At 35.1% G+C, this 27999-nt stretch overlaps 1 protein-coding gene across 1 annotated transcript in view; it reads left to right on the top strand.

Moving 5' to 3' along the window:
- Dnah7 (dynein axonemal heavy chain 7) overlaps positions 1-27999 on the top strand; it is a 347577-nt gene that overhangs the window by 243677 nt on the left and 75901 nt on the right. Inside the window, 2 exon segments of the mRNA XM_047547136.1 lie at positions 3079-3242; positions 22914-23068. Of these exon segments, the coding sequence (XP_047403092.1) occupies positions 3079-3242; positions 22914-23068 (319 nt within the window).

Here is a 27999-nt window from a genome sequence, read left to right as displayed (position 1 = left end):
TGCTCTATTTGGTTTCTAAAATTGAGAAGGATTTGTTTGACATATGTCGATGAGCCAATGTTCGGGGCATAGATATTTATGATTGTTATGTCTTGCTGATTTATGCTTCCCTTAAGCAGCATGTAATGTCCTTCTTTATCCCTTCTGACTAGTTTTGGCTTGAAGTCCACATTATCTGAAATGAGGATGGATACTCCAGCTTTTTTGCTGTGTCCGTGTGCATGGTATGTTTTTCCCCATCCTTTCACCTTTAGTCTATGGGTATCTCTTTCTATGAGGTGAGTTTCTTGCAGGCAACATATTGTTGGATTTTTCTTTTTAATCCAATCTGCCAGTCTGTGTCTTTTGATTGATGAGTTCAGGTCATTAACATTCAGGGTTATTATTTTGATATGATTTGTATTCCCGGTCATTTGGTTCATTTTTGTTTTTTGACATGATTTGGTTTCTCCTTTATTTGGCTATTCCTTTAGGCTAGTTCCTCCTGTTGCGGATTTGCATTGTTGTTTTTCATCTCTTCCTCATGGAATATTTTGCTGAGAATGTTCTGTAATGCCGGCTTTCTTTTTGTACATTCCTTTAGCTTTTGTTTATCATGGAAGGATCTTATTTCGTCGTCAAATCTGAAACTAAGTTTTGCTGGGTATAAGATTCTTGGTTGGCATCCATTTTCTTTCAGAGCTTGGTAAATGTTGTTCCAGGCCCTTCTAGCTTTTAGGGTCTGGATTGAAAAATCTGCTGATATTCTTATTGGTTTCCCCCTGAATGTAATTTGATTCTTTTCTCTCGCGGCCTTTAAAATTCTGTCCTTATTTTGTATGTTAGGTATTTTCATTATAATGTGCCTTGGTGTGGGTCTGTTGTAATTTTGTATATTTGGAGTCCTATAAGCCTCTTGTACTTGGTTTTCCATTTCGTTCTTCAGATTTGGGGAATTTTCTGATATTATTTCATTGAATAGATTGTTCATTCCTTTGGTTTGTTTCTCTAAGCCTTCCTCAATCCCAATAATTCTTAAATTTGGCCTTTTCATGATATCCCATAATTCTTGTAGATTCTGTTCATGATTTCTTACCATCTTCTCTGTTTGGCCAACTTTGTTTTCAAGATTAAATATTTTGTCTTCAATGTCTGAGGTTCTGTCTTCCAGGTGTTCTATCCTATTGGCTATGCTTTCTATGGAGTTTTTAACTTGGTTTATTGTTTCCTTCATTTCAAGGATTTCTGTTTTTTTTTTTTTTTTTTTTTTCAGAATCTCTAACTCTTTATTGAAATGATCTCTTGCTTCCCGTATTTGGTCTTTTAACTGTTGATTGGTGCGATCATTTAATGCTTGCATTTGCTCTTTCATCTCCTCCTTCAATGCCTGCATTTGCTCTTTCATCTCCTCATTTGCTTCTCTGATTGTTTTAATTATGTACATTCTGAACTCCCTTTCTGACATTTCTTCTGCTGTGCTGTCATCGGGTTTTATTGATATAGTATCTAGGTGTGTTTGGGACATTTTCTTCCCTTGTTTTCTCATTTTGGTCAGATGTCAATGGGACCCTGAGATATTGCAGATTTCCTCTCTTGGCTTATAGTGTCCCAGTAGATTTCCAGTGTATCACCTCCCAGCCTTCAGTAGCCTGAAGTCTTGGAGGAACTTGATAATGCAGTGCTTCTGAAGAAAGCTGCCCCTTGCCGTTACTGGTTCCAGGGCTTGGAGCTGGCTCTGTGCGGAAAGGCTCTCACTGGGGGTCCTGCACCACGCAGCTGGCCGTGTGGGAGGAACCCACCGCCAGATTGTGCAGGGATACCTGGGGAAGACTCTAGCTGTCCTGCCCTGCTCTGATAAGATGCCCCTATCAGTGCCTGCCTCCCAGGCTGAGCTTCACCCGGTGGGGAAGACTCACCCCGTGGCTCTATTTTAGTCTGAGATTCTCAATGCCTCCCCTTCTTGAGTCCTGGGTTCTGGAGGGACTGGAGATGCAGTCACCCTCTAGTCCACCATCTTGGATCGCCCCGTGGAAAGACCCTGCAGCCGGAGGGAGCAGGGCCTCCTGGAGAAGTCTCTGGCTGTCCTGCCCCGATCCCAGAGGCTGCTTGCGGGTCAAAGCTCTCCGTTGGCATGAGGACTTGTGGCTGGCTCTGTGTAGAAAGGCTCTCACTGGGTGGTCTGCTCCGAGAAGCTAGTCTTGAAAGGTACCTCCCGCCGCAGGGGGCCAGGCTGCTTGGGGAAGTCCCTGGCTGCCCTGTCCTGGTCCCTGAAGTCGCTTGTGGGTCGGAGCACGCCGCGCTGGCTCTGGGACTTGGAGCTGGTTCTGATCAGAAAGGCTCTCACTGGGGGGCCTGCTCTGAGAAGCTGGAGAAGCTGGCCATGTGGGAGGGGCCCACCGCCGGAGTGCGCAGGGCTGCCTGTGGAAGTCTCTAGCTGCCCTGCCCTGCTCCAATAAGCCACCTCTATCTGGGCCTGCCGCCGAGGCCGAGCTTTACCCAGTGGGCAAGACTCACCCGTGGCTCTATTTTAGTCCGAGTCTCTCAATGCCTCGCCTTCTTGAATCCTGGGTTCTGGAGTGACAGGAGATGCAGTCACCCTCTAGTCCTCCATCTTGGATCACCTGTGTCTTATTCTTGATGAGAATAGCCCTTACCATAGTCCCTCTCAAGGACCTGTGAAAGCTAGACATAAGTGTTTTCTGTTTCCTCTACTTGTTCAAAATGAACTTACTTTTATTCCATAATATTAAGTTTTGCTAAATATTTGTAATCCAAGAAAATTGTGGTTTCCAATTACTTTGTAAAACATGAAGGTTTAGAATAACAATTAGTAATTATTTTTTTGCCAGATACAAAATTCTGACTTCATTATGTAATCAGTCTAGGTATTGTCTTAACATTAAATATAATTCGTTTTCATTTAATTGTATAACTAACCTTCTTAATTACAATTTTATTTTAACAAAAATCTACTACAGAAGTCATTTTTGAGGTAGAGTTTTAACAATGGTTTGTTTTCTCAATGTTCAAAGTATTATTGAAGAGTTTTAAATTATTATTAACATTCTTTCCATATATCTTTCTGTGAATGCTTTAAAGAACCAAACCAAGGAGTGGACAGATTTGTGCAAAGCAAGAGATATTCCCTGCTCAGATGAGTATTCTCTTATGGGTACCCTGGGAGAAGCTGTGACAATTCGAGCTTGGAATATTGCTGGACTACCTTCTGACTCATTTTCTATTGACAATGGCATCATCATAATGTAAGTAACCTCGGCTTTAGAACTCTCACAAATTGACTTCTAACTCTTTGAGAAAGAACATTAACTTCTAACTTTCTGAATATGAACCTTGGCTTTGGTACTATTCTGGTTCCTGGGAATCCTAACAGACTTGCCCCAGCTAGAGTATGGAAAACTCCAAATGTGTCCTATTCTTGAAACTTAATAGCCCTACCATGGGCTTAGACTTACTAGCCCTACCATTGTCTGAGTATGAACACCTTGGCTTTTTCCCCTCACAAATTATTAAATAATCAGCAGATTTATTTATTTGCAAACCTCTTAACAACTTTGAATAACAGAATTCTACATTATTGAAACAATTAGTTAGCTAAGTTAAATATGAATAGTGGAGACTAGTAAACAAACAAAGCCAGACGACCTTTCTTAATCAATTGTTTTGGAAAGTAGAGAAAAATTCTGCCATAATTAAGTGAAGTCCAAAATTTTCATTCTTATAAAATGTTGAATTTTGTTATGATGGGCTATTAAACGTGCAGCAGTGGATTATGGGTTGCGATTGGGTAGGGTGTTCCAAATTCTGTCTGAGTCCCTAATGTGGAACAGGTTTAAATTACATGCTTACATTTCTTGATCCTTGGCTGACTGGATCTTTCAAGGTTCTACACTCTTGATGGAATCTCCTGGTAGTAGATGAGCCCCAGAGAATCTGGGTTGGGAAGATGCCACAGGTATTTCAGTCACACCCTCTCCTTCAGGTCTTACCTCCAAGAAACCAAGGACTTCAGCCTGTTCCTGAACAAACATCAGTTGTGTTATGTCCAAGTTCACATTACCAAGGCCTTTTATGACTGGGCCAGTTTCTTATGATTTCAGTGTGTTAACAGCACACCAGAGGGAAGTATTTAGTTGTCTCACAAGACTAGCTTGATTAATTGATAGTTTTCTATTTAAAAAGTAGTATGATGGTACTTAATTTAAAGTAACAACACACAAGATATAGGTGTGATTTCTAATAATAGAAATGACCACTAAGTATGATGACGAATTGCTCTTAAATTTTTATATGTAGCATTTATGAAAATCGTTCCATAAAGTAAAACTCTGGTGAACATGTTTTGACAGATAGATTCCTTTAGCATTTATTTACTGAATTGTTCTGTAAAAATTTAAGGTATGCACTAGTTGGTTATATCATGAAACAAGAAAGAATTTGATTAGACTGTTAGGGAGGGAGTAGTTACTATTAGACCCTTGAGTTAAGCTAATCCTTCTAGTTGGGCCTGGAAGTACATTTAAGCTTTCTGATAACTAAGGCAAAAATGAAAACTGTTTCACATAGTCCTCATTTAACCAAGTAAATTTTACTTAGATAAACTTGTTCAGAAACTAAACTTTCAATTTAATTATTTTGTTGGTTTAGAGAAAAGTCTTTCTCTATGGGACTAAAATTAAGTATTGAGTTCTCTGATTCTACAATCTAAAAATTAATCCAGAAAGGAATCAGAGAATGTAAAAAAAATGGCAGATTCATTAATTTGTCACTAAAATAGCAGTTTTAAGTACCTCTTAACAAATATAGAATGATATCTAGTTCATTATTGAATTACTTAACATTGTTTAACTGGCATGCAGTGTTTGTGTTGACATTTAATATACAAAAGGTTGACATATGTGGAAAATTTCTCAAATTTTAAAGTCCAACACTTATTTTCACTTCTGTCCAACTGGATCAATTAGCTCAAATATGAAGAATAATAAAATTTTTACTGCTTTTTTGTATTATCATTGTTATTGTTTTCTCAGAAAAGAAGAACTTTGGCTCTTCTCAAGTACTTGTGAATATAACTGATCACATTCTACAGAATGATTGTTAATGTCTTCATTGTTTTGATTTGCTGTTTATATATCTTTGTTATACCTAGAAGGATACCTGTAATCATTATATCCATTGGAGGTCAAATTACATCTTAATTTCTAGCAAAAAAAAAAAAGTACTAGTTCCATCAATTTAATTGCAAATGACAGGATTTTATTCTCATTTACGAATGAATAAAACTTTCTTGTGTACACATATCATATTTTCTTTATGCACTTATCTGTCAATGGGCACCTATGCTGATTCCATATCTTAGCTACTGTTTTACTCAGCTTTTTTTGTCACGGTGACCAAAACACCTGAAAAGAACAATTTTAGAGGAAGAAAAGTTTATTTAGGATTCACAGTTTGAAAGGTCTCAGTCCATTACTCTGGGTCTGAAGTGAGGCAGAACATCCTAGCAGAAGGGTATGGAGGAGAATGCAACTCAGAACATGGCAATTAGGAAGAAGAAGTTCACCGGGGACAAAACATAAACTCCAAAGGCACACCCCTCAGTGACCTACCTCCTCCAACCCCACCCTACCTGACTACAGTTACTATTCAGTTAATACATACAAGTGGATTAATGTACTGATTAGGTTAAGACTCTCAAAACCCAGTCATTTTACCTCTGAACATTCTTACACATGAGCTTTTGTGGAATACCTCATATCTAAACCATAAAAACTATTGTGAATAGTGCTACAATAAACTTGGGTCTAGAGGTGACTCTTTTGTATGCTGACTTCATGTTTATACCCAGAAGTGGGATAACTGAAGCATATGGTAGTTCTAGTTTTTTGAGGAATCTCAATACTGTTCTCCACGAGTGGCTATATCAATTTTTATTCTTACCCATAGTTATAATTTCTTTTTCTCTGCTTTCTCATCAGCTTTTTAAAAAAATTTATAATAGTCATAATAACTGGGTTGTGATGGTATCTTATACATTTGATTTGCATTTCTCTTATAGCATTTTTTCATATATTAACCATTTGTACTTCTTTTGAGACATGTCTATTCATTTTTTAATCGGACTGCTTGTTTTTTGTTAAGTTTTTAAAGTTCTATATATATTCTGAATATTAACCTTCTGTCAGATGACTAGTTGGTAAATATTTTCTCTAAGTCTGTGGCTGTCTCTTCCCTCCATTGAATCTTTTCTTTACTGTGCAGGAACTTTCTATTTGATATAATCCCATTTGCAAATTTTTGCTTTTATTTCCTGTGCTTTTGTTGTCCGATTAAAAAATCATCACCAATACCAATATCTTGAAGTATTTCCTCTGTTTTCCTGTAGTAGTTTCAAATCATACATTAAGGTCTGATCCTTTATTTTTTTTGTATAGGGTGAGAAATAGGATTCAAGTTTCAGTCTTTTGTATTTGTACAATCAGTTTTCACAGTGCCATTTTTTAAAAAGGCTGTCCTTTCTCCAGTGTATGTTTTTGGCATCTTTGTTGAGACTTTGTTAGCTGTATATGTTTGGATGTATTTCTGGGTCTTCTATTTTGTGTCTTTTTTTTTTTTTTTTTTGGCCAATACCTTGCTTTTTTTGTACTATGGTTCTATATTATGCCTTAAAGTTGAGTATGGTGATGCCTTCAGCTTTACTCCTTTTTGCTCAAATCACTTTGGCTATTTAGTGTCTATTGTGCTTCAATAGGGATTTTAGAACTGTTTTTTCTAGTTTTGTAAAAAAAAAAAAAAAAAGTCATTGGTACTTTGATGGGATTTGCATTGAAAGATCACTTTGAGTAGGACAGACATTTTAATAGTATTACTTCTCCTAATCCATGAACATCAAGGTCTTTCTGCCTTTTAGAGTCTTCAATTTCTTTCTTTGGTGTTTTCATTTTCACTTTCTTAGTTAATCTATTCCTAGGTATATTATTTTTGTTTGTGAATATTGTGAATAGGATTGCTTTCATTATATCTTTTTCAGCAAATTCATTTTTGGTATAGAGGAGATTTACTGATTTTTGTATGTTGATTTTGTGTCTTGCTACTTTACTGAATTCACTTATTAGTTCTAATAGTACTTTGGTGGAGTTTTTAGGTTTTTCTATGTATAGAATTACATCATCTGCAAATGGGGGTAGGTAATTTGACTTCCTCCCTTTCTATTTGTTTGCTTTTAATTTTTTTGTTTTGCCTAATTGCTCTGGCTAAAATTTCTGGTGCCATGTTAAATAAGAGTGGTGAGAGTGGACACCCTCATATTAGTCCTGATGTTTTTATTTTTCCCATTCAATATGATGTTGGCTATGGATTTATCATATATAATCTTTATTATTAAGGTATGATCCTTCTATATCTATTTTTTAAGGCTGTTATCAGGAAGGGATGTTAAATTTTATCAAAGAATTTTTCGGCTTCCCTTGAGATGATCATGTGATATGTATCCTTCATTCTATGTGTGTGATATATTACATTTATCCATTTATGTGTATGTTGTACTATCCTTACATCCATGGAGCTAAATGAACTTGGTCAGGGTGTACGATCCTTTTAATGTGCTGTTGTATTCAATTTTCAAATATTTTGTTGAGGATTGTTGTATCTTTTATTCATTGGGGATTTTTGTCTATAGTTTTCTTTCTTTGTTGAGTCCTTGTCAGGTGTTGGTTACAGGGTAACATTGGTCTCATAGTTCCCCCTTTCAATTCTATGGATTAGTGTGAGAAGGATTAGTGTTAGTTCTTCAAATGTTTGGTAAAAATCAGCAGTGAAGTCATCTGGTTTTGAACTTTTCTTTGATGGTTTTGAACTTTTTCTTTCATTACCACTTCAGTCTCATTACTTGTTATTGATTTATTTGGGTGTTTTATATCCTCTTTGTTCAATTTTGTTGGGGCATATGTGTCCAAATTTGTCCATTTATTCTAGATTTTTTATTAATTAGCATGTGGTTTTTCAAAATAATCCTAAGAATTCTTGAAACTTCTAGAGTATTAGTTAAAATGTGTTCTTTTCATCTCTAATTTTATGTATTTATTTGGGTGTTCTCTCTTTTTTATTTTTATTTTTTTTATTAATCTCACTGAAAGTTTGTCAGTTTTATCTTTTCAAAGAACCAACTCTTTGTTTCATTGATCCTTTGTTATTTTAGACTGTATTTTATTTACTTCTGCTATGATCTTTATTATTACTTCTTTCTACTTATATTGGGTATGGTTTATTTTTACTTTTCTAGGTTCTTGAAATACACCATTAGGCTTTTTATTTTAAACTGAACTTCCTTTTTTTGAGTAGGCACTCATTCCTATGAACTTTTCTCTCAGTACTACTTTTGCTATATCCTGTAGGTTGTTGTATGTTTTGTTTCCATTTTCATTTGTTTCAAAGAATTTTTAAATTTCCCTTCTGACCTTCTTAGTGACGCAGTATTTGTTCAAAAGTGTGTTGTTCAGCCTCCATGTATTCATATAATTTCTAAAGTTTCTCTGCCACTGATCTAGTTTTCTTTTCTTGTGATCAAAAAATATAGAATATGATTTTTTAAGTATGTTAGTAATCCATCCTAGAGAAAGTTCCATGCAGTGAAGAAAAGAATGCATATTCTGAAGCTGTTGAGTGGGGTCTTCTGTAAGTGTCTATTAAGATCATTTGATCTACAGTGTGGTTTAACTCTGATGTTTCTTTGTTGATTTTTGTCTGGATGCACTATCCATTGGTGATAGTTGGATAATGAAATGCCCATTTTTTTTTATATTAAAGGTTCTCTTTTCCTTAAGACTAATATTGTTTGCTTTATAAAATTATGTGCTCCCTTATAAGGTGCAGCTAAATAATTGTTATATCCTTCTGATAAATTGATCCCTTGATCATGATATAATTGACTTCTTTGTTACTGTTTTTTTTTTTTTCCTTACCATTTGTTTTGTCACATATAAGTATAGCTACTTCTTATTGTTTTTGGATTCTCTTTGCTTGGAATATCACTTTGCTAACCTTTCCACTCAGTCTTTCTGTGTCCTGACTGATAGGCAAATTTCCTGTACTCAGCATATTGTTAAGCCTTGTTTTTAAATCCATTCAGTCTGTCCATATTGTTTAACTGGAGAATTAAGACCATTTATGCTCAGAATTATTAATTAAAAGTATTGATTTGGGCCTATCATTTTGTTGATTTTTCTTCTAGTTGTTTTGAATATTCTGTGGTCAATTATTTTTCTCAGTCATCTTTATGGTTCAACGGTTTATTGTATTATAACATTTGATTCTTTTCTGTTTTATTGTATTTATAATGTTGAAACTTTTCTACTTCCCATTTGTTTATTTGCTCTTTTAGTGGGATTTATAATTTCACATATTCCTCTGATAGTGATTATCTTTCTCCTACTTCTTAGTAGAGAATTCACTTTAGTATTTTTTTGTAAGACTGATCTAGTGGTCATAAATTCCCTTAATTTTGTCTTATTGTCATTTCTCCTTCACTTTTGGATAGCTTTGCTGGTTATGAATCTTGGTTGGCAGTTATTTTCTTTCAGGACTTGAAATATATCATTTCATGTCCCCTGACCCGTAGGATTTCTTCTGAGAAATCTGCTGCTCATCTAATGGGGTTGTCCTTAAATGTGACTTGGTGCTTTTCTCTTTGAGATTTCAAAATTCTCTCTTTGTTTTGCATTTTTGATAATTTGCTTATCAAATTATCAGGTCGTGAGGGCCTTTTCTGCTTATGTCTATTTGGGGTTCTATAGGCCTCATATAACTGGATGACTGTGTCATCCCTCATAATAGGGAAGTTTTCTGACATTATTTCATTGAATAGGTTTTCTATGCCCTTAAACTTTACTTTTCCCCTTTCAGGTATGCTCATGTGCAGTTTTTGATCTTTTAATAATTTCTGTTTTAGTCAACTTTTTGCTGCTATGACCAAAAGACCTGACAAGAACAATTTTAGAGGAGAATAAGCTTATTGGGGAATGACAATTTCAGAGAACTCAGTCTATACTTGGCTAGCTCCATTGCTCTGGACCTTAGGTGAGGCCAGACATCATGGCAGAAAGGCATAGTGGAGGAAAACAACTCAGGACATGGTCACCAAGAAGCAGAGGAAGATTTCTTTTCTCACTAAAGACAAAATATATAAAAAGTCATGCCTTCAGTGACTCTCCTCCTCCAACCACAGTCTACCTGCCTACAGTTACCACCTGGTTAATCCCTATAAGGGGAATAATGTATTGATTAATTTAAGACTCTTATAACCCAATCATTTCACCTCTAATCTTTTTTGCATCATCTCACACATGAGCTCTTGGGGTACACCTCATATCTAAACCATAACAATGTCCTAATGCTCTGTTCATTCTTCCTTATTTTTTTCTTCATTTTTGTCTATATGTGATATTCTATCTAGTCTGCATTTAAGGAGTTCATCTAAATTTGTTTTAAAATTGTTATAGGGGTCCCAATATATTGCCTAAATCATCCTCTTCCTATCTCAGTCTTTCAAGTATTTGGGATTGTAGGCATGTATGTGCTACCATGCCTGGCTTCAACTGAATTTTCCTTTTGAATCTTTTTTTGGTGGTACTGGGAGAGTAAACCCAGGGGCACACTACTTCCAAGCTACATCCCCTAGTCCTTTTTATGTTTTTTATTTTAAGGCAGAGTTTTGCTAAGTCACTGAGCCAGGTCTTAAGCTTGTAATTCTCCTGCTTTAGTCTCCCAAGGAACTGGGATTAAAGTCATGTGCTACTGCACTTGGCTCTCAAAATAATTTTTTATCCAACGTGTTGAGTTCTTCATTTCAAACTTTCTGATTGGTTCTCTAGAAAATCTCTTTCTTTGCTGAGTTTCACATTCATATTCTACATTGTCTTCCAAACTTCCTTCACCTATTTATCTATGTTCTTGTAGATCTCATTAAGTTTTCTTAAAAATCAGTCTTTGAAATTCTTTATCAGGCATTTAATCCAACATCTTTGGAATCTGCTACTAGAGAGTTTGGTCTTTAGGAGGTGTCATATTACCTTGTTTTTTAATGTTTCTTGTATTAATATGTTGAGACTTGTCATTTAGTGAAATGGATTATCAGTAGCACTTTTTGTTATGGCCTTCTTAGTAAGTGGATTTCTGTGTGTCTTGGAGTATCAATTTGTTATGAAAACGGATGCAAACTGTTGAGTTTATTTCCAGCTGGCTACTGTAGTCTAACCTCTCAGAAACTACTTTGGCTTTAGTGGGTTTGGCACATTGGATATAGTATCAGTCAGAGAGATCCACTGTCTGTAGGTTGCACAAGAGTGGGGACACCAGCAGTTCAGGCAGGTACGGTGCAGACTGGAGAGTGAGTGGTTATTCCTGTGATGGGAGTGGTAGGCTCTATCTGGTGATGGGTGCTTTTTCAGGTACTATTGCTAATAGCTCTCTGTTCCTTGAGTGGATCACTGGTAGTGGCTGCTTGAGTATTGGGGAGAGGCTTTAAACATTTGTTCTCTGATTAGACTTCTCTTTCATAAGAAGGGGCAGGAATTACAGAACCCCCTCTGTGGTACTCATCCTTAGTATTGTTAGCAGTATGTGATCAAATAAGGTATGGGGTCAAAAAAGATGGGGACCCTTATAGGTATAAAGATAGGAAAAGTTGTGTTATTCTTCTTTGCTGCCACTATAGGCATGCTCTCCCCGGAGTGTAATTTTGTCCCTTCTTATCTATGCATGACTGGAGTTAGCGTGATGGCTGGAGGGTTTTCTCCTCAGATGTTTCTCAGTTGTAATGCCCACCAGAGCTTGGGCAGGAGTGTGTCATAACTGGAGTCTGAAACTCCCTCTCAGTTGAGATACTCGAAGGAGAGAGTGAAAGGGGGAATGTGTCTGGTGCTGGACAAAGTTTCTTTCCAGACTTTCAGAGCCTGTGCACCTCAAAGGGAGGACAGCAGGGTGTCAAAGGGGGCTTTTCTCCCCACTCTTCCCCATTTTTTTTTTTTTTTTGTTGTTGTTGTTTATAGTGCCCTGTAGGGATTGAATGGGAGTGGGTTGCAGGTGGAACCTGCTCTAAGGTGGAGCAGAACACAACCATAGACCCTGGACAAAATTTCTCTAAACCTTCCTAGGTTGTTCATCTTGGGGATGTGGCCACAACTGGAGCTGTGATGGTGTTACCAGAGACTGCCACAGCATGCTTATGTGGGTCAGGGAGCCATGGAAACTCAGTTCTTTCTCACCTTGTTAGTGACAGGTGCTCATGTGGTCCTGAGAGAAGATTAGTGGGAACTATGTGGGCAACTGCTTTTCGTCCCAGCACCCATGAAAGATTACATGTGGCCAGTCGTACCACTGGGCTCAGAAGGCAGGTTCTTGTGGATGGTACCTTCATCTCCTCCACATCTCAACATCTATTTCCCATGTATAGTACTCAGTGAGTTTTTATCAGTTATTCCACCAAGCCAAGTCTGTCTCATGAGGCAGTCACACACTGAGTCAATACAGCATAATGTCTGTGGTGACCCATGTGTGGGAACATGCAGGGGTTTCTGACCCCCAAGAGCAGTCTAAATTCAGACAATAGGTCCCTTCTCCAGATGACTCCAGGCTATATCATCCTCCTTGGAGAGATAAAGTGAATTCCTTTTCATATTGTTCAGTTTTCAGTCCTCTTTTCTATTTAGGCCAGAAGCCTGCAAGGGCTGCAGAACTTTCTGATTGCTAGGATTACCAGTGTCTGAACTGGTAGTAATGCTGGAACTCTCTTTCATCTTTATTGCTGTCAAGGGGAGACTCCTCTTCCCCAAGCTATGGAGCAGGGGATTCAGTGCTGGGATATTTTGTTTCTCTTGCTACACTGCTGTCCCAGGTTTCTGGATTTAACAAGGGTTCCACTTCTCTACTTCCTTTCCTAGTGTTCTCCAATAGTCATTCACCTTACTCTGTAGCTGTATATCTGATGTAGGGATGTGTGGGACCTCTATTCAGCCATCTTGCCAACTTCCACTTCATCTGTTTTTATCTTTGTGTGTGTGTGTGTGTGTGTGTAAAGAGGCAGTAGAAAAATTCTCTGAAATACATCACTGCTATGTATTCAAATTACGTGTCCTCCTGTGAAGACTGCTGTGAACATGTATTATAACTGTTAGAAATCTGTGATTTCAAAAACTCTGAAGAGCACCAAATAATACTCCTCTCTAGACAATAACAAAAGAACAAGCATTGCCCAAACCTGGAACACTGAGTGCTGTAATAATTCATTTCCCATTTGGGAACTACTGGTTTTAAAGAATTTATGGATTCGAGAATGTTTGATGGAGGAAGTATGAGAGGGAAAGATTGCATAGAGGAAAAACACTTTCTTGTCAATATATACAAAATAGTGATGGAAAAGAAGTCAACAATAGAATGCTTGGTCATTTTGAATTCAGAATTTTCATCCAAAGAGTGAGATTAGTTAAGCCCATATTTGTTGCATATAGTTTTACACAATAATTATTGGCATATTTCATTCTAGAAACTAGTAGTATCCTTATCTACCCTAAAGAGTATCACCTTTGCAATGTTATTCATTTAATATGTTGTTCTATGTAACCCCAAAGTTTTAAAAACAAACATTATAAACTGAAGTCACAAATACTGTCCTATCTTTTAATCAAAAGACATTACAATGAGAGTACTATTTAGTGAAAATATATGTGTTATAGTTGTTAACTGGGTACAAAAATTTGTGTGTAATTACACACACACACACACACACACACACACAGGAGGGAGTGGATGACCATCTTTCTAGCATATTGTTGGAAACATTATCCTTTTTTTCATCAAATTTGATTTTTTATCTTTTTTGAAAATCAGTTCTTCATATATACTTGAGAGTTTATTGCTAGATTCTTTATTCTGTATCATTGACCTATTTGTCTTGATACAAGTCCAATATTGCTTTGATTGTTGAAGTTTTATATAAATTCTTGAGGTCAAGTAGTATGCCTTCCAACTTTATTATTTGTCAAAATTGTTTTGTCTAGTTCTTACCTCTTAATGTAAATTTTAGAATTGATTTTTAAATAAATTGGTTTCTACAAAAGATTCTTCTGGGACTGGGAGTGTAGCTTGGTGGTAGAGCATCCCAGGTTCAATATCTCCAAAACAGGAAAAAAAAATCCTTCTGGAATTTGATTAGGGATTCAATGGTACTACAAATTGATTTGGGAAGACTTGAAAAGTTAATAACTTATAATTCATATACACAATGTATTGATTCATTTATTTAGGTTTCTGATTTATTTCATCAGTGTTTTACTGTTATATTTACACACGGTATTTAAAAAATCTTCATGTGCTATTTAGTAAATATTACTTAAATTTTTGTTGTTGTGCAATTGTTCATTGCTAGTACTAGGAAAATAATTTTCATTTTCTGGAAGCAATTTTAGCTTATTGACTTTGTATCTGGCAAACTTTTAAAACTCATTTGACCTTTTATGTAAGTTCATTAGGATATTCTATGTAGAAAATCATACTGTCTGTGAATAGTGACACTTTAATTTCTTTCTTTTTAAACTTTATGCCCTTTATTACTTTTTTCCTTGGTGTATTGCACTGACAATGACTTCCAGGATAATGTTGAACAGAGATGATTAAATAAGACATTGTTGCCTATCCAATTTAAGGTTAGATTACCATTACATATGATATTAACTCTATTTTTTTTTTACTGCATCTATACATTCTTTTTATTGTGCAAAAAAAATCTTCTACTGCTAGTTTGCTGAGGGCCTTTTGACAAATGCTTTTTCTGTATCTAGTAAAATTTTTTTTGTCCTTTTTTATATTTAGTCTGCTAACATGGTAAATTATACCAATTGATTTTTGAATGTTGAAATAACATTGCATTCTCAGGATACACTCCACCTGGTCATAATTTATTCTCGTATTTATATATTTCTGGATTCAGTTTGTTAATATTTTATTGAAGATTCAACATTTATATTCATGAGGAATAGTGATCTGTTTTGTTGTACTGTCTAATATAGTTTGGTTTTAGGGTATTACTGGCCTTATGTAGGAATTAGGAAGACTTCTCTCATATTTTCTGGAAGAGATTATGTAGAAATAGAATGACCAAAGAAATTATCTGTGCTTCAAATTTTCTTTGTCAAAAGATTTTATTTGTGAATTAATTTTTTTTGGGGGGTGCTGGGGATCGAACCTTACAAGTCAAGCTCTCTACCGACTGAGCTACCTTCCCAGCCTCAGAATTAATTTTTTCAAATAGTAATAGGTCTATTAATGTTATCTGTTTATTCTTAATTCTGAATTTGAGTAGTTTTTAATATTTTAAGAAATTGGTCAGTTTCATCTACATTGTCAAATTTATGGATATAGAGTTGTTTGTGATATTCCCTTACCCTCCTTTTGATGTCTACAGGATCTGTAATGATAATCTCTTCTGTCAATTTATTCTTTTCTTCTGGTAGCTTTAGGCATAAATCAATTTTTAATAGTTTTCCTATTTGTTATTTTGTATTTCTTTTCTAATCTATGAATTCAATGCTGTACATTTTCCATTAAGTATTGCTTAGACACATAGCACAAATTTTGATATATTTTATTTTATTTTATGGCTCTGGAGATTGAACCCAGGGTCTCACACATGCTAGGCAAGCACTCTGCCACTGAGCTATAATCCCAGCTCTGATAGATTTTAATTTTCATTACATTTAAAAATTTTCTAAATTTTCTTGAGACTTGCTCCTGTTGGATTCATAAACTACTTAAAAATGTATTGTTTAATTTACAAATAACTGGAAATCTTTAAGGTATTGTTTTAGTCTGCTTTTTTCACTGCTATGACTAAAAGATCTGACCAGAATAATTTTAGGGAAGAAAAGTTTATGTGAGGGCTCACAGTTTCAGAGGTCTTAGTCCATGGACAGCTGGCTCCATTCCTTGGGGCTTGAGGTGGGGCAGAACATCATGGCAGAAGAGTGTGGCAGAGGGAAGCAGTTTACATGTGATCAGGAAGCAGAGAGAGAGCTCCACTTGCCAGATACAAATATATACCCCAAAGCTCTGTCCCCAGTTCCCACCTCCTCCAGGCACACCCTATCACTTCAATTACCAATCAGTTAATCCCTATCAGGGGATTAATTCACTGGTTGGGTTAAGACTTGCACAGCCCGATCATTTTTCCTCTGAACCTTCATGCATTATCTCACAAGCAAGCTTTTGGGGATACCATAACAGGTGTCTTTCTGCTATTATCTTTTAATTTCTTTATTTCTGTTATGTTCAGACATCAAACTTTGCATAGTTCCAATTGTTTAAAAATTTTTAAGGTTTGTTTTATGGCATAAATATATTGTATATTTGTGAATTTTCCATGTGCACTTGAAAAAAATATGCATTTTGCTGTTATCAGGGTGAAGAGCTCATTAAATCTCATTTAGATTGAGTTATGTAACTGCTGTTCATGTCTTCATTGGTTTTCTACTTGCTCTCTCTTTAGTTTTATGAGTTTTAGCTCATTTACTTTTGAGCTCTCTTGTTAAACACATACTCATTTAGAACTATGTCATCTTTTCTCTTTATCATTATGTAATGGCCCTCTTTATCTCAATAATTTTTTGTATTCTAAAATCTACTTTTTCTGATAGTATTATAGCCAGTCCAACTTTCTTATGATGTGTATTTGCATGGTATTTTTGTACCAACATTTTACTTTTAATGTAATTATATTAACACATTTAAAGTGTCTTATGGAGAATATATAATTGTATCTTGTATTTTTACCTAATCTGATAATCCCCTTTAGTGTGGTTAAACAATTTACTCTTTAACTAGTTATTAATACAGTTTAATTTCCTTCTACCATTTTATTATTCTATTTTTGTTTTTACATCTGATTTTGTTGTTATTATCTCATATTTTATTCTTTTGAAATATTTTAATAATTTCTATTTTTAGTATTCCATTTTCATTTATATACTGTTTGTTCCACCATAATGCTTTGCATTTTTTAAATAAGAACTTTCCCAATCTAGTTATAGCAGTCATTTGGATTATATCTGCATATGTGATAGTAAATTTTATGTGTCAACCTGAGTGACCTTGGTATACCCAGATTAAGCATTATTTTAGGTTGTGACTGTGAGGATGTTTCTGGATATGATTAGCATTTAGTTAGTAGAATCAGTGGAGTGAATTGCCCTTCCCAATGTAGGTGAGCATCATCCAATCCATTGAAAACCAGAACAGAAGAAAAGCTAGAGGAAGGAGGAATTTATCCTTCTTGCTTCCTGTTGGACTGCTTGAGCTAGGACATATAACTTCACTTACATCCCCCTGCCTGGGATTTACACCACTAGCTCTAGGCCTTCAGACCTGGACTGAATTACACTAGCAACATTCCTGATTCTCTAACTTGACGACCATGACTTCTCAGTCTCATTATTAGTGTAAGCCAATTCTTCATAATAAATAAACAAATCCTAATGGTTCTGTTTCCTAATATAGCATACATTGAACTCCACCCTAGACTGTGTTAATATTTTTGCCTCAACAATTATACATAATTTAAAAGGAGAGAAATTGTTATATTTACAATAATACTTTTTATTATTCTTTATTTCTAAAATTTCAAGTTTCCTCATGATATTGCTTCCCTTCAGTCTAAAGAACTTTAGAGTTTGTTGGAAGTAGGTCTGTTGGTGAAACCTTTCTCAGTTTTCTTCATCTGAGAATGTCTTTATTTTGCCTTTATTCCCAAATAATTTTTTTTTTATAGTATTTGGGTTACAAGTTCTTTCAGCACCTTAAGGATGTTCTCCTATATTCTGGCTTCATGATTTGTAATCAGAAATCTTCAGCCTTTTGAATAATTATTGCATATAAATAGCATCTTTTTCTCTGTTTCCAAAACTATTTTATAAAATCTTTGGTTTTCAACTATTTGTATGTCTGGTTGTGAGTTTTTTTGAGAATCTTCATTTTGAGGTTTGCTGAGCTTCATGAAACTCAGTTCTTACGTATCATCGTATTTGGGAACATTTCAGTCATTATTGTTTTCAAAAGTTTTCTGTGCTATCTCTCTCTCTTCTCATTTCCAGGGGTCCCCAATGATATGAAAGCTAAACCTTTTAATATTGTTCTACAAGTCTCTGAGGTACTATTCATTTTTTTTTTCCAATCTTATTTTTTCTTTCGGTTCAAATTTGGCCCATTTTAGATTCATATGTCTTCAAGTTTGCTTATTTTCTCTATCATCTCCTTTCCACTACTGAGCACATACAGTGGAATTATTATTTCAGATATTACATTTTTCAGTTCTAAAATTTCCATTTGGTTTTCTATTTCTATACTTTAGAACATCTATTATTGTTGCATATCCCATGTGGGCGAGGGAAAGTATTCCTGTCGGAGGGATGGGCTGGCTGTGAAATAATAGCTAAGAAATTTATTTATCAGAAAAAATGACAGGAGACACAATTATCTTTAGAATAGGAGTGTGACTGGTTGAGCTGTCTAGATGGGTCTGGCTCTAACAAATGAAGCAGCCCAAGTTTTCTTTATTTATAGAGGTATAGATCAAAAGGGCTGGTAGGAGCTGCTTCTGTGAAAAACAGGATTGGGCAGAGTTAAGCAAGCCATTTGGCTCTAGGGGGTCATTCCCATATTTAGGACCTACATTCCCGCTTCAGCGGTCAACCAATGCAGGGTAACCACATGCTTCAGGCAATCTTGAACAATTTTAGGTAACTGCGAGTTCCTGAAGCCAGATTTCCCTGTCTTAACAGTTCAACCAAGCTTGGTTCTTTTTTACAGGCCATGGGTGGCTCCCTGCAATCTATCTCCTTCAACAATATTCACCTTTTTCTCATGGAGAATTAGTATAATATCTGCTTTAAAGTCATAATTTTTTTGGTTAATTCAACCTTCTTTGTCTTTGATATTTAATGACTCTTTGGTTCTTCGTATGCCAAGTAACTTTAGATTATATTCTGAAACTTGAATGCAAAACCCTGGGTCGTGTTAAAATCCTCTGGATAAAATTGATTTTTGTCTTAGCAGTTAAAGGACTCAAGTTTAGAGTCCTTTAACAATTTCTGTTTTTCCTCCAGTGGACAGTGTTTCCAGTGTCAATTTAGATTTGAAATGCTCTTTGTTACTTCTTGTCAGCACACATTACTAAGCAGTTAGCTGGAACTGGGATTTATGTCACAGTTCAGAGCCTTTGGTTTACTTCTTTAGGTGGGTTGCATGAGTGCACAACTTGGGTAATGAGCCCAGGACTAAGTCTTCATTCACAGAGTGAATGAGTTCTGTCTTCAGGTCTTCTGTAGGTATGTATACTACATTTTTTTTCTGGCCAAAATGATGGAGTTCTTTCATTTTTATTTTCTTACACTATTGTATAATTTCATGTCAACACTTTGGCCAAAGAGGCAAGAGAAAAAGGGAGAAATACTTGAAATCCCCTCACCTTCTATGAATGACAGAATATTCTTATTCTAATTCTTCTATCCAGAGAGAAGGTTTTTGCTCAGTGATTTTGGTAGGTGCACCATTTCTTGCTTCTACCATGGTAATTCAGCTCTGTGAGGTTAACCTTGGAAAAGGAGAAAACAACAACAAAAGCACGTAGATTCTCCCACACGCACGCTTTCTGCTTCACATATGGCCTTTTTCTCATTTCTCTAGTTTGAGTTTTTGCTCCCCATGTCTGCTGCATAAGACTTAAAAAAGGGCAGAAGACTTAAAAAAGGAAAAGAAAAAAAATCCAGGAGCCTGACCAATTCCTTACTGGCCGTTCCTCAGGTTTTTTACTTTCCTTCTATTTATTTTTATTTATTCCTAGAATCTGCAAGTAAGTGTTTTTTATATTTTGTACAAAGTTTTTTTTTTGATAATCAATACAAGAGAGAGGCTGTAATGTGATAAACTTTCCTTGTACAGAATCAGAAGTTCTTTCCTCTGATTTTGAAATGCTATTCATTGAACCAAGTATTTTCTGTGCAGCGATATCTCTTAGAGAATTTAAATTTTATGAATGAGTTAATTCATATAGTGTTTGCAAATCAGTGGATCACTTAATACAAACTTAATTTGATGTAGGAAAAAATAATGAATAAAAAACCTGACCCTCCCCTTGAAGGACCATAAAATTTGGTTGTTTGGGCTGGGGTTGTAGCTCAGTGGTGGAGCACTTCCCTCGCACCTGTGAGGCACTGGGTTTGAGCCTCAGCACCACATAAAAATAAATAAATAAAATAAAATTTGGTTGGTTGCTGTAGCTAAGGAATTATATAATTATCATAATAGCATATCACCAGTGAAAGTACTGTAAATGCAATATGACTAAATTGCTAAAGATGTTCAGAGAGAAAAGAGATCAAGAAATGCTTTGTGGGCTATATAGCTTTTGAGCTGACCTTGAAAGATGAGTAGGACTTGAACATGAAAAGATGGGGAAGAAGTACATTTTGGACAAAGAAACAGCATGAATGTGGGTATTATGGCTTAAAAAAATGTGAAAGCAACAGGAAGAAGAGGGTTATTCAATTTCTTTAAGGAAGCGTAAATGCCATTTCACCCTCACAAACCTCCAAACCTAAAAATATTTTAAAAAGGTGACAATGAAAACTTTTACATAAATGTAATTTCTTTCTTTCAAATTTTCTTTTATACCCTCTTATTTTCAAAAGCATATGATTCTGTTTTAATTAGTGTGTTAGCTGACAAATAACCTGGGAAAAACAATTTAGAGGCAGAAAAATTTATTTTGGCTCATGGTAACAGAGGTATTAGTCCATGGTTGACTGGATCCATTTCTTTGGGCCTGAAGTGATGCAGGACATCATGGCAGAAGGGCAAGGGAGAGGAAAGCTGCTCAGCTTGTGGCAGCCAGGAAGGAGAGAAAGTTTTGTGAAGAAGATAAGCCCTTCTAGGGCACACCCCCAGTGATCTACTTCTGCCAACTAAGTTCCATCTCCCAGCAGTCCATCAGCTATCATGAAACTGGAGTCCTCCCTAAAACTTTCTCCTCTGAACTTTGCTGCACTGGAGACCATGCTTTCAACACATGAGCCTGGGGATCCAAACCATAGCAATTTGTTAATTGGGTCTAAAATATTACACTAATCTTTTGGTCTCTTTTTTCCTGAGTATAATTAATGTGTTGGACTGTATTATGCCCCTATCCTTCAAATTCAGATCTTGAAGCCATAACCTACAATGCAACTATATTTGGGGAGGGACTTTAAATGAGGGCCTAAGGGAAGATCCCTAATGTAACAGGACTAGTAACCTTCAGAATGAGAGACACCATGGGTTCTTGTACAGAGAAAAAGCCATGTGAAGACACATGGAGAAGTCTGCCATTTACAAGCCAAAGAGATAGGCCACTGGAAAAAGCTATGCTTGCTAATATCTTAATTCTGACTTTTCAGGTTCCAGAACTACAAGAAAATATCTTTTTTTTTTTTTTTTGGTACTGGGGATTGAACCCAGGGGTCCTTAAACCCTGAGTCACATCCCCACATCCCCAGTCCTTTTTATATTTTGTTAAGAGACAGAATCTCACTAAGTTGCCAAGGCTGGTTTTGAACTTGTGATCCTCCTTTCTCAGCCTCCCCAGCTGCTGGGGAGAAAATGTCTATTCTTTTTTTTTTTTTTTTTTTTTTTTTTGCAGTGCTGGGGATTGAACCCAGGGCCTTGTGTGCTTGCAAGTCAGGCACTCTACCAACTGAGCTATATCCCCAGCCCAAAATGTCTATTCTTTAAGTCACCCAGTCTTTGGTATTTTCTTATGACTACCTATGTAGCCTAATATATAATGCTGATACTGAAGAGCAGGACTGTCTTTTCAAACATTCAATCTACATGTTTGTATCAGGCTCTAACTTTTGTGGTAAAAAATGTCTTCCATTTGGGGAGAAAAATTATTCAATGACATCCTAAATTCATGTTATAATAAGGGTGAATTGAATATATCATATAGTTCTATCACCATCTCTTATTTCTTAATCATCTTCATCTTTATTCTCCTACTCTTCTGATGTTCTGTATGATTTTTCTCTGCTTATTTTTAAACAGCATGACAGTATTGTTAGGAAATTGACCAGGATTATGACTTGTGTTTATCAAAACTTCCAAGTAAAAGAAAAAACACAGTAATCTTAAAACTGATTACTTTTCACACAAGAAAGGAAACTGTGGGGCTGCATCTATTTGGTGATGGGAGATACTACTTAACTCTCTGTGACTACCCAAACCATGGGAAATAAATGGTTCCTCATGGGATACTGCTCTCATTCTTATCACTAACAGGGAGATGTGAGGGAGAATAAAGCAATAAGTGTAAGCATTCCCTTGATGCAGACCCCCTGACTGTCAAAAAATATGTTTCTGTCCACCGAATACAATCACTAGGCAAATATACTATGATCTACATAGATGACATTAAACTTACAAGTGTTTGAAACAAAGAGTAAGTCAAAAGTAATAGTAATACTGCATTGTCCATGACAATTATGAAGGTTAGATGACATAAAATTATTCTTTTCACTTTTTCTTTAGGTTATTAAACTTTTAATGACCTAGATTTAAGAGAGAGAGGAAAAATATATGTTCTCAACATTTTCAAACATGTTATTAACATTTAGAGACTGTAATTTTCCAAAATGAGTAAAAGAACTTTTGTTAACTTTGCAGGATGGTTCTTGTAGTAGTAGCTCATTCAATCTGTGTCTGTTTTAAGAGCATCATTACTAATAATAAAAGGTGAAATATTGTTACAAAGGATAAACTTTAAGGAAGTGATGTGTTCATAATAAAATAGCATGAAAACAAGTTGTAGTTTGACTAACATCATCTTTTTTCCTCCATTTCAGGAATGCAAGAAGGTGGCCACTGATGATAGATCCACAAGGTCAGGCTAATAAATGGATCAAGAACATGGAGAAAGCCAATAGTCTTCACCTAATTAAATTAAATGACCCTGACTATGTCAGGACTCTGGAAAATTGCATCCAGTTTGGCACTCCTGGTATGTATCTGAATAACAAACATACATAGCCAAATACCTAGAGAGGACACGATTAACCCAAAACCATGTAGACAATTTTTTTCTAAAAAATATATCACTCACCATAGTTGGCAACTTTGTTAATCTCTTTAATTATTAATAATCAAACGAGAACTTTAGAGATTATAAACCTACCAGAAGGTTAGGAGGTTTTCTTTGTCAAAAAAGTTCATTTTGATGCTTCTCCAACTTAGCTATTTTAATTCTTAAGGGTTGTTTGCCATTCATTCATTCTCTTTATATTCATTCTCAACTTCTGCAATTAAAAGTTCCACTTGATATTGCCAATAGCACTTTAACATAACATTAGTATAAAATTCTATTTATTCTTCCTGCAGTATTTCTACAGGGAAGATTTTACATCTCTGACTGTATCTGCCATTTATAGTGGAAAGATTAGAAACATGACAAGGATTTTTAAATCAAGCTCTTATGCAGATGTCACAATTGTCAAAAAAAAGGGAATATTTATTTATTTGAGTTAATTGGGGTTATTAGTCATGTTTTGAAATTCATGCAACCTATCAAATTTTGACCAAATAAATGTAAACACTTACAAACCCACAACATATTTGACTCCAGGACAATTTCAACAAATCCCACTTGCTTTAAAGCTGGTAAAATATGGAAGAACAATAATAAACACACCAGGAGTCAGAGGCATCTCATTTTTCCAAATTAAAGAGTCCATTTTCAAATATAATTTTAGGTTCTATTAAATTAAGCATGAATGAAAAAATCTATATCTATAAAATTTTGGGTTTATGTAATAGACACATACACATACATGCACACATTATTTTATTCAGCTGGTCTTTTTAAAATTTTAACTTTTAAATTGACATAAAAATTGTACACATTTATGGGGTAACATGATATTTTGATACATGTATACATTGTGTAATGTTCAGATCAGGCATTTGTCATTTCTGTATACTGAAAACATTCAAAATCCTTTTCTATAGCTTTTAAAAAACATATAGTACATTATCGTTATCTGTAGTTACTCCACTATGCAATAGTTCTTATAGTATGACAATATAGAAGTTATTCAATAAGGGAGGATAATCTCTACTATCAAAATTTTTGCTTAACACCAGGAAAATAAATAAATATATTAATTTTATATGTATGTATAAAATAAATGTTTATCATTATAATAAAAATAGAATGTGGCCATTTATCACTAGCTCTTATTAGGACCAGTATACTATTAGGGGCAGGGATGCAGCCTTCTGTATTCAGAGTACCTTCCTCTGCCACTCAGTGTTTGCTTCAGTGACTCAGTTCCTCATCTGTATCTTAACCATATAATATAAGGAAGAAATTAGTTATTGTATATTGGATACTTAGAACAGTATCTGATAAGTGCTAAATTTATGTTTTGTGTGTGTGTGTGTGTGTTTGTGTTTGTGTTTCCTTTAGTGCTTTTAAGTCTTGACCAGTATCAAACCCAGGGTCTTGTGCTAGCACACACTCTACCAGTGAACTGTATCCCCAGCCCTGTGTTTTGTTGTTGTTGTTGCTGAGCATTTACTAAGTGGCTTATGTGGATTATCTTAAAATGTAACAAGAAATGCACAGGTAACACACCATAAAAATTCAGAAGAATCTGATTTCTTGAAGAAATGGCACCTTAAATACTTTACATAATCAAAATTACTTAATAAAAATATCCAAATAATTTTCTCAGCATAATAAAAGAATTAAATGATAATTGTACATCTACCATCTGCTAGGCATTCTGGAGGTTTCTCTGATCTCAGTCACATATATTGCAGGTAAAATTTCATAATTGAATAGAAGAAAGAACCATAGAGATGACCTATCTAGTGTTTTTTCGCATTATGAGTTATAGCCATGGGAAAACCAGTTTCATGGGTTATGACCAATAGAGCATAGTAGGTAGCATAATACAGAGGAAGGATAAGCATTAGTTCATGAACCTTTTAAGCTTTATATGAGTAGGTATACTGGGTCAAGATTTAAAATGCATTTCTTTTGAGTTGTGACCTTGAAAACTTGAAATCCAATAATATTCCAACCACTTAATTTTAATGAGGAAAGTGGAGTGTTAGAAGATGTTACATAGCTGAACCAAGTTAGTACAGCCAGTTAAGGGGAGGGGGTCACTAAAACTAACCTCCAAGTCTTCTGCCTCTGTCATGTACTTACCATATCACACAAGCAAGACTTTCTTTTGGTTGAATTAACCTATATTTTGAAAAGAGTTATTTTAGAAATGGTTAATGATTTATTTATTGTGTCTTCTAACATTAATCATCAAAAGTAAAAAGCTTTAATCTCTTATAGAAAAAGAAATAGAGGATAGATTTTTACAGCTGTTTTTATATTTAACCATCAAGTAAAAGAATCAGCTAGTGATAAAGTTCTAAAACACACGTGGTTAAAGACTCTTCCATTTAAGAAGTTATCGTTAGATGTTAGCTCTTCAGGGACAGCGGCTTTTGATCTATTGTCCCTCACAGGCAGGCTGGGTTGAGAAGGCAGAGGTTTTTGACTACTTCATCTACCTGCTTCTACTTCAACCAAAGCCAGGTCTCCCTTTTCTTTTTTTATATTGAGTTTTAAGATAAGATCCTCTTTGAGAAAAAGTATTGTGCTTTTAAAAAAAAAAAAGTTTGAAAGCCAATGTTCTAGAATATAAAGTTCATCTGCATTATCTCTATCTAAGGATAAAGTGTGCATATAATATTAATCAAATAAATTTCACTGATAAATCAATTTGTATAGAAGATCTTTGAGTGATTTTCCATTGAATCTATGGGAAAAATCTTCATTAATAGCAAAAGCTATCACATCTCAACCTTCCTTATTTTCTTATCTCCCAGAACTTTACTTTTTCCCTCTTGTATGACAAATCAAGGATGCAAAATTCATTCCGTTTTAATATTTCTTTCATTTTCTCGTTTGTTCATTCAAAATAAACATTTATTTTGCAACTACCATGTAGCAGGAATTGTGGTGGGCACTGAAAACACAGTGGATCAAAACAAACTTGGTCTCTGCTTTCATTAAGCTTATTGGTTTAAAGGGAAAGGCAGAAATTGCAGATGAAATATGAATTAGAAGATGGAAATACTTGGGAGCAGGCAATATTAATAGCATTGTTTCAAATCTCATTTTCTCTCTGAGTTCTTCCATGTATCTGGTGAATTCTTTTTTTTTTGTCTTGTAAGATACAATTCAAATTCCTATGTTTCCTAGTCTCTGTTGTGTATATGGCCATCTGACTCTGGTTGGGTTTGGTCAGATAACTATGTTCTGACCAATAGATTTAAATATAAAGTACTGTTATAGAATTATGGAAAGTACTGTTTGTGACTCTCAGTAAGCATCCTTAAAAGATCCTGCTTCTTTTTTCTTTCTGATGGGTAGTATGTATATGTGATTTGAAAGGCCATATTGGCCAAAGACATTAAAACAACCTGTTAAGAATAGTGAAACAACAGGTAATGGGAAGTTGGATCCCTCACAGTTCAGATACACAGATCTTCCAACCCTGCACTTTCTGAGGCTTCCCTCTATATGAGATATACATTCCCTTTTGTTGGCAAAACTATTGCTTTGGGATTTCTGACATTTAAAAATGGACACACTGTAAATAGCATACCCTACAGTGGAAAAGTGGGCAAATATATTAACAGATTGTTTCCAGAAGAAAAAGTATAGTTAAAGAGCCCTTAAAACACCCTGCGCCCAAATCAAACTTTAATGTTTCACCTACTGAATCCATTTACCTATCCAATTGTAACAGTCACATGTAATATATATATACACACACACACATATACATTCACACACACACACACACCCGTGCACGCCTGTATATGTAAGTCAGTATTTAGTGCTGAGAGTATCACATAGTGGTTAAGAGAGTGACAGAAGGGCCCAGATTGCTATGTCAAGTCTCCGGTCATTTGCTAACTATCTTACCAAGAAATTTGCTTCAGTTGCCTGTGCTTGTTTCACCTGCAAAACTGGAGTAACAATAGTCCATGGTTTTTAAAGTTATAAGGATGATGAGAAAATATAATGCCCACACCATGTCCAGTATTTGTAATTATAGTGCTTTTATGTAAAAATAGGTTTAAAAACAAACTACAAAATGAGTTCTCTTTGCAATTCAGAAGACTACAGCTTTTCAAGAAAGTAGTCAGGCAATAGCAGGAGCTTTTAAAATGATCCTAACAGTTGACAATTCATTCTACTTTTCAGACTGTAACCTTATAAATAATCAGAAATGAACACAAGGGTTTATTCAAAAAGATGCTCACTGTAGCATTATTAATAATACTGGAAAATGGAAACAATAGAAAATTGATGTATTTAGTATATTATGATGTACTCATATTATTTAACCATGAAAAATAAACATTTTTATGAAAACAGAAGTAGGAATAATCTATGGGATGAGCAGAATATTTTTGCACTTTCACTACAATAAAGATCCAATTAGGGGCTGGGGTTGTGGCTCAGTGGTAGTGTGCTCGCCTGGTATATATGAGGCCCTGGGTCGATCCTTAGCACCACATAAAAATAAAATAAAGGTATTGTATCTACCTATGCCTAAAAATATATATTAAAAAAAAGTCCAATTATCTATCATCTCAGTGCCCTAACCCCCTCTTTCCCATCCAGATTACATATCCAGTCTTTCAAGGGACTCCTACAAAGTACCTGTATCCAAGTGTGGCTATGATAACACCCCAACAGCAAAATGTTGGATTTTAACTTGGCAAATGTGTTAAGCCTAATGACATCACCAAATTTTTATCCAGGGATTCCACTTTTAAAATGCTCTCAGAAGAAAATATTTTGAAACACAAAATTTTGAATATAATGCTATTTATAATTTAGAATTTAAAAAA

The sequence above is a fragment of the Sciurus carolinensis genome, chromosome 3 (genome assembly GCF_902686445.1).
Source record: "Sciurus carolinensis chromosome 3, mSciCar1.2, whole genome shotgun sequence".
NCBI lineage: Eukaryota > Metazoa > Chordata > Mammalia > Rodentia > Sciuridae > Sciurus > Sciurus carolinensis.
Note: the sequence above shows the minus strand (reverse complement) of the source record. Positions and strands in the feature narration are given on the sequence as shown.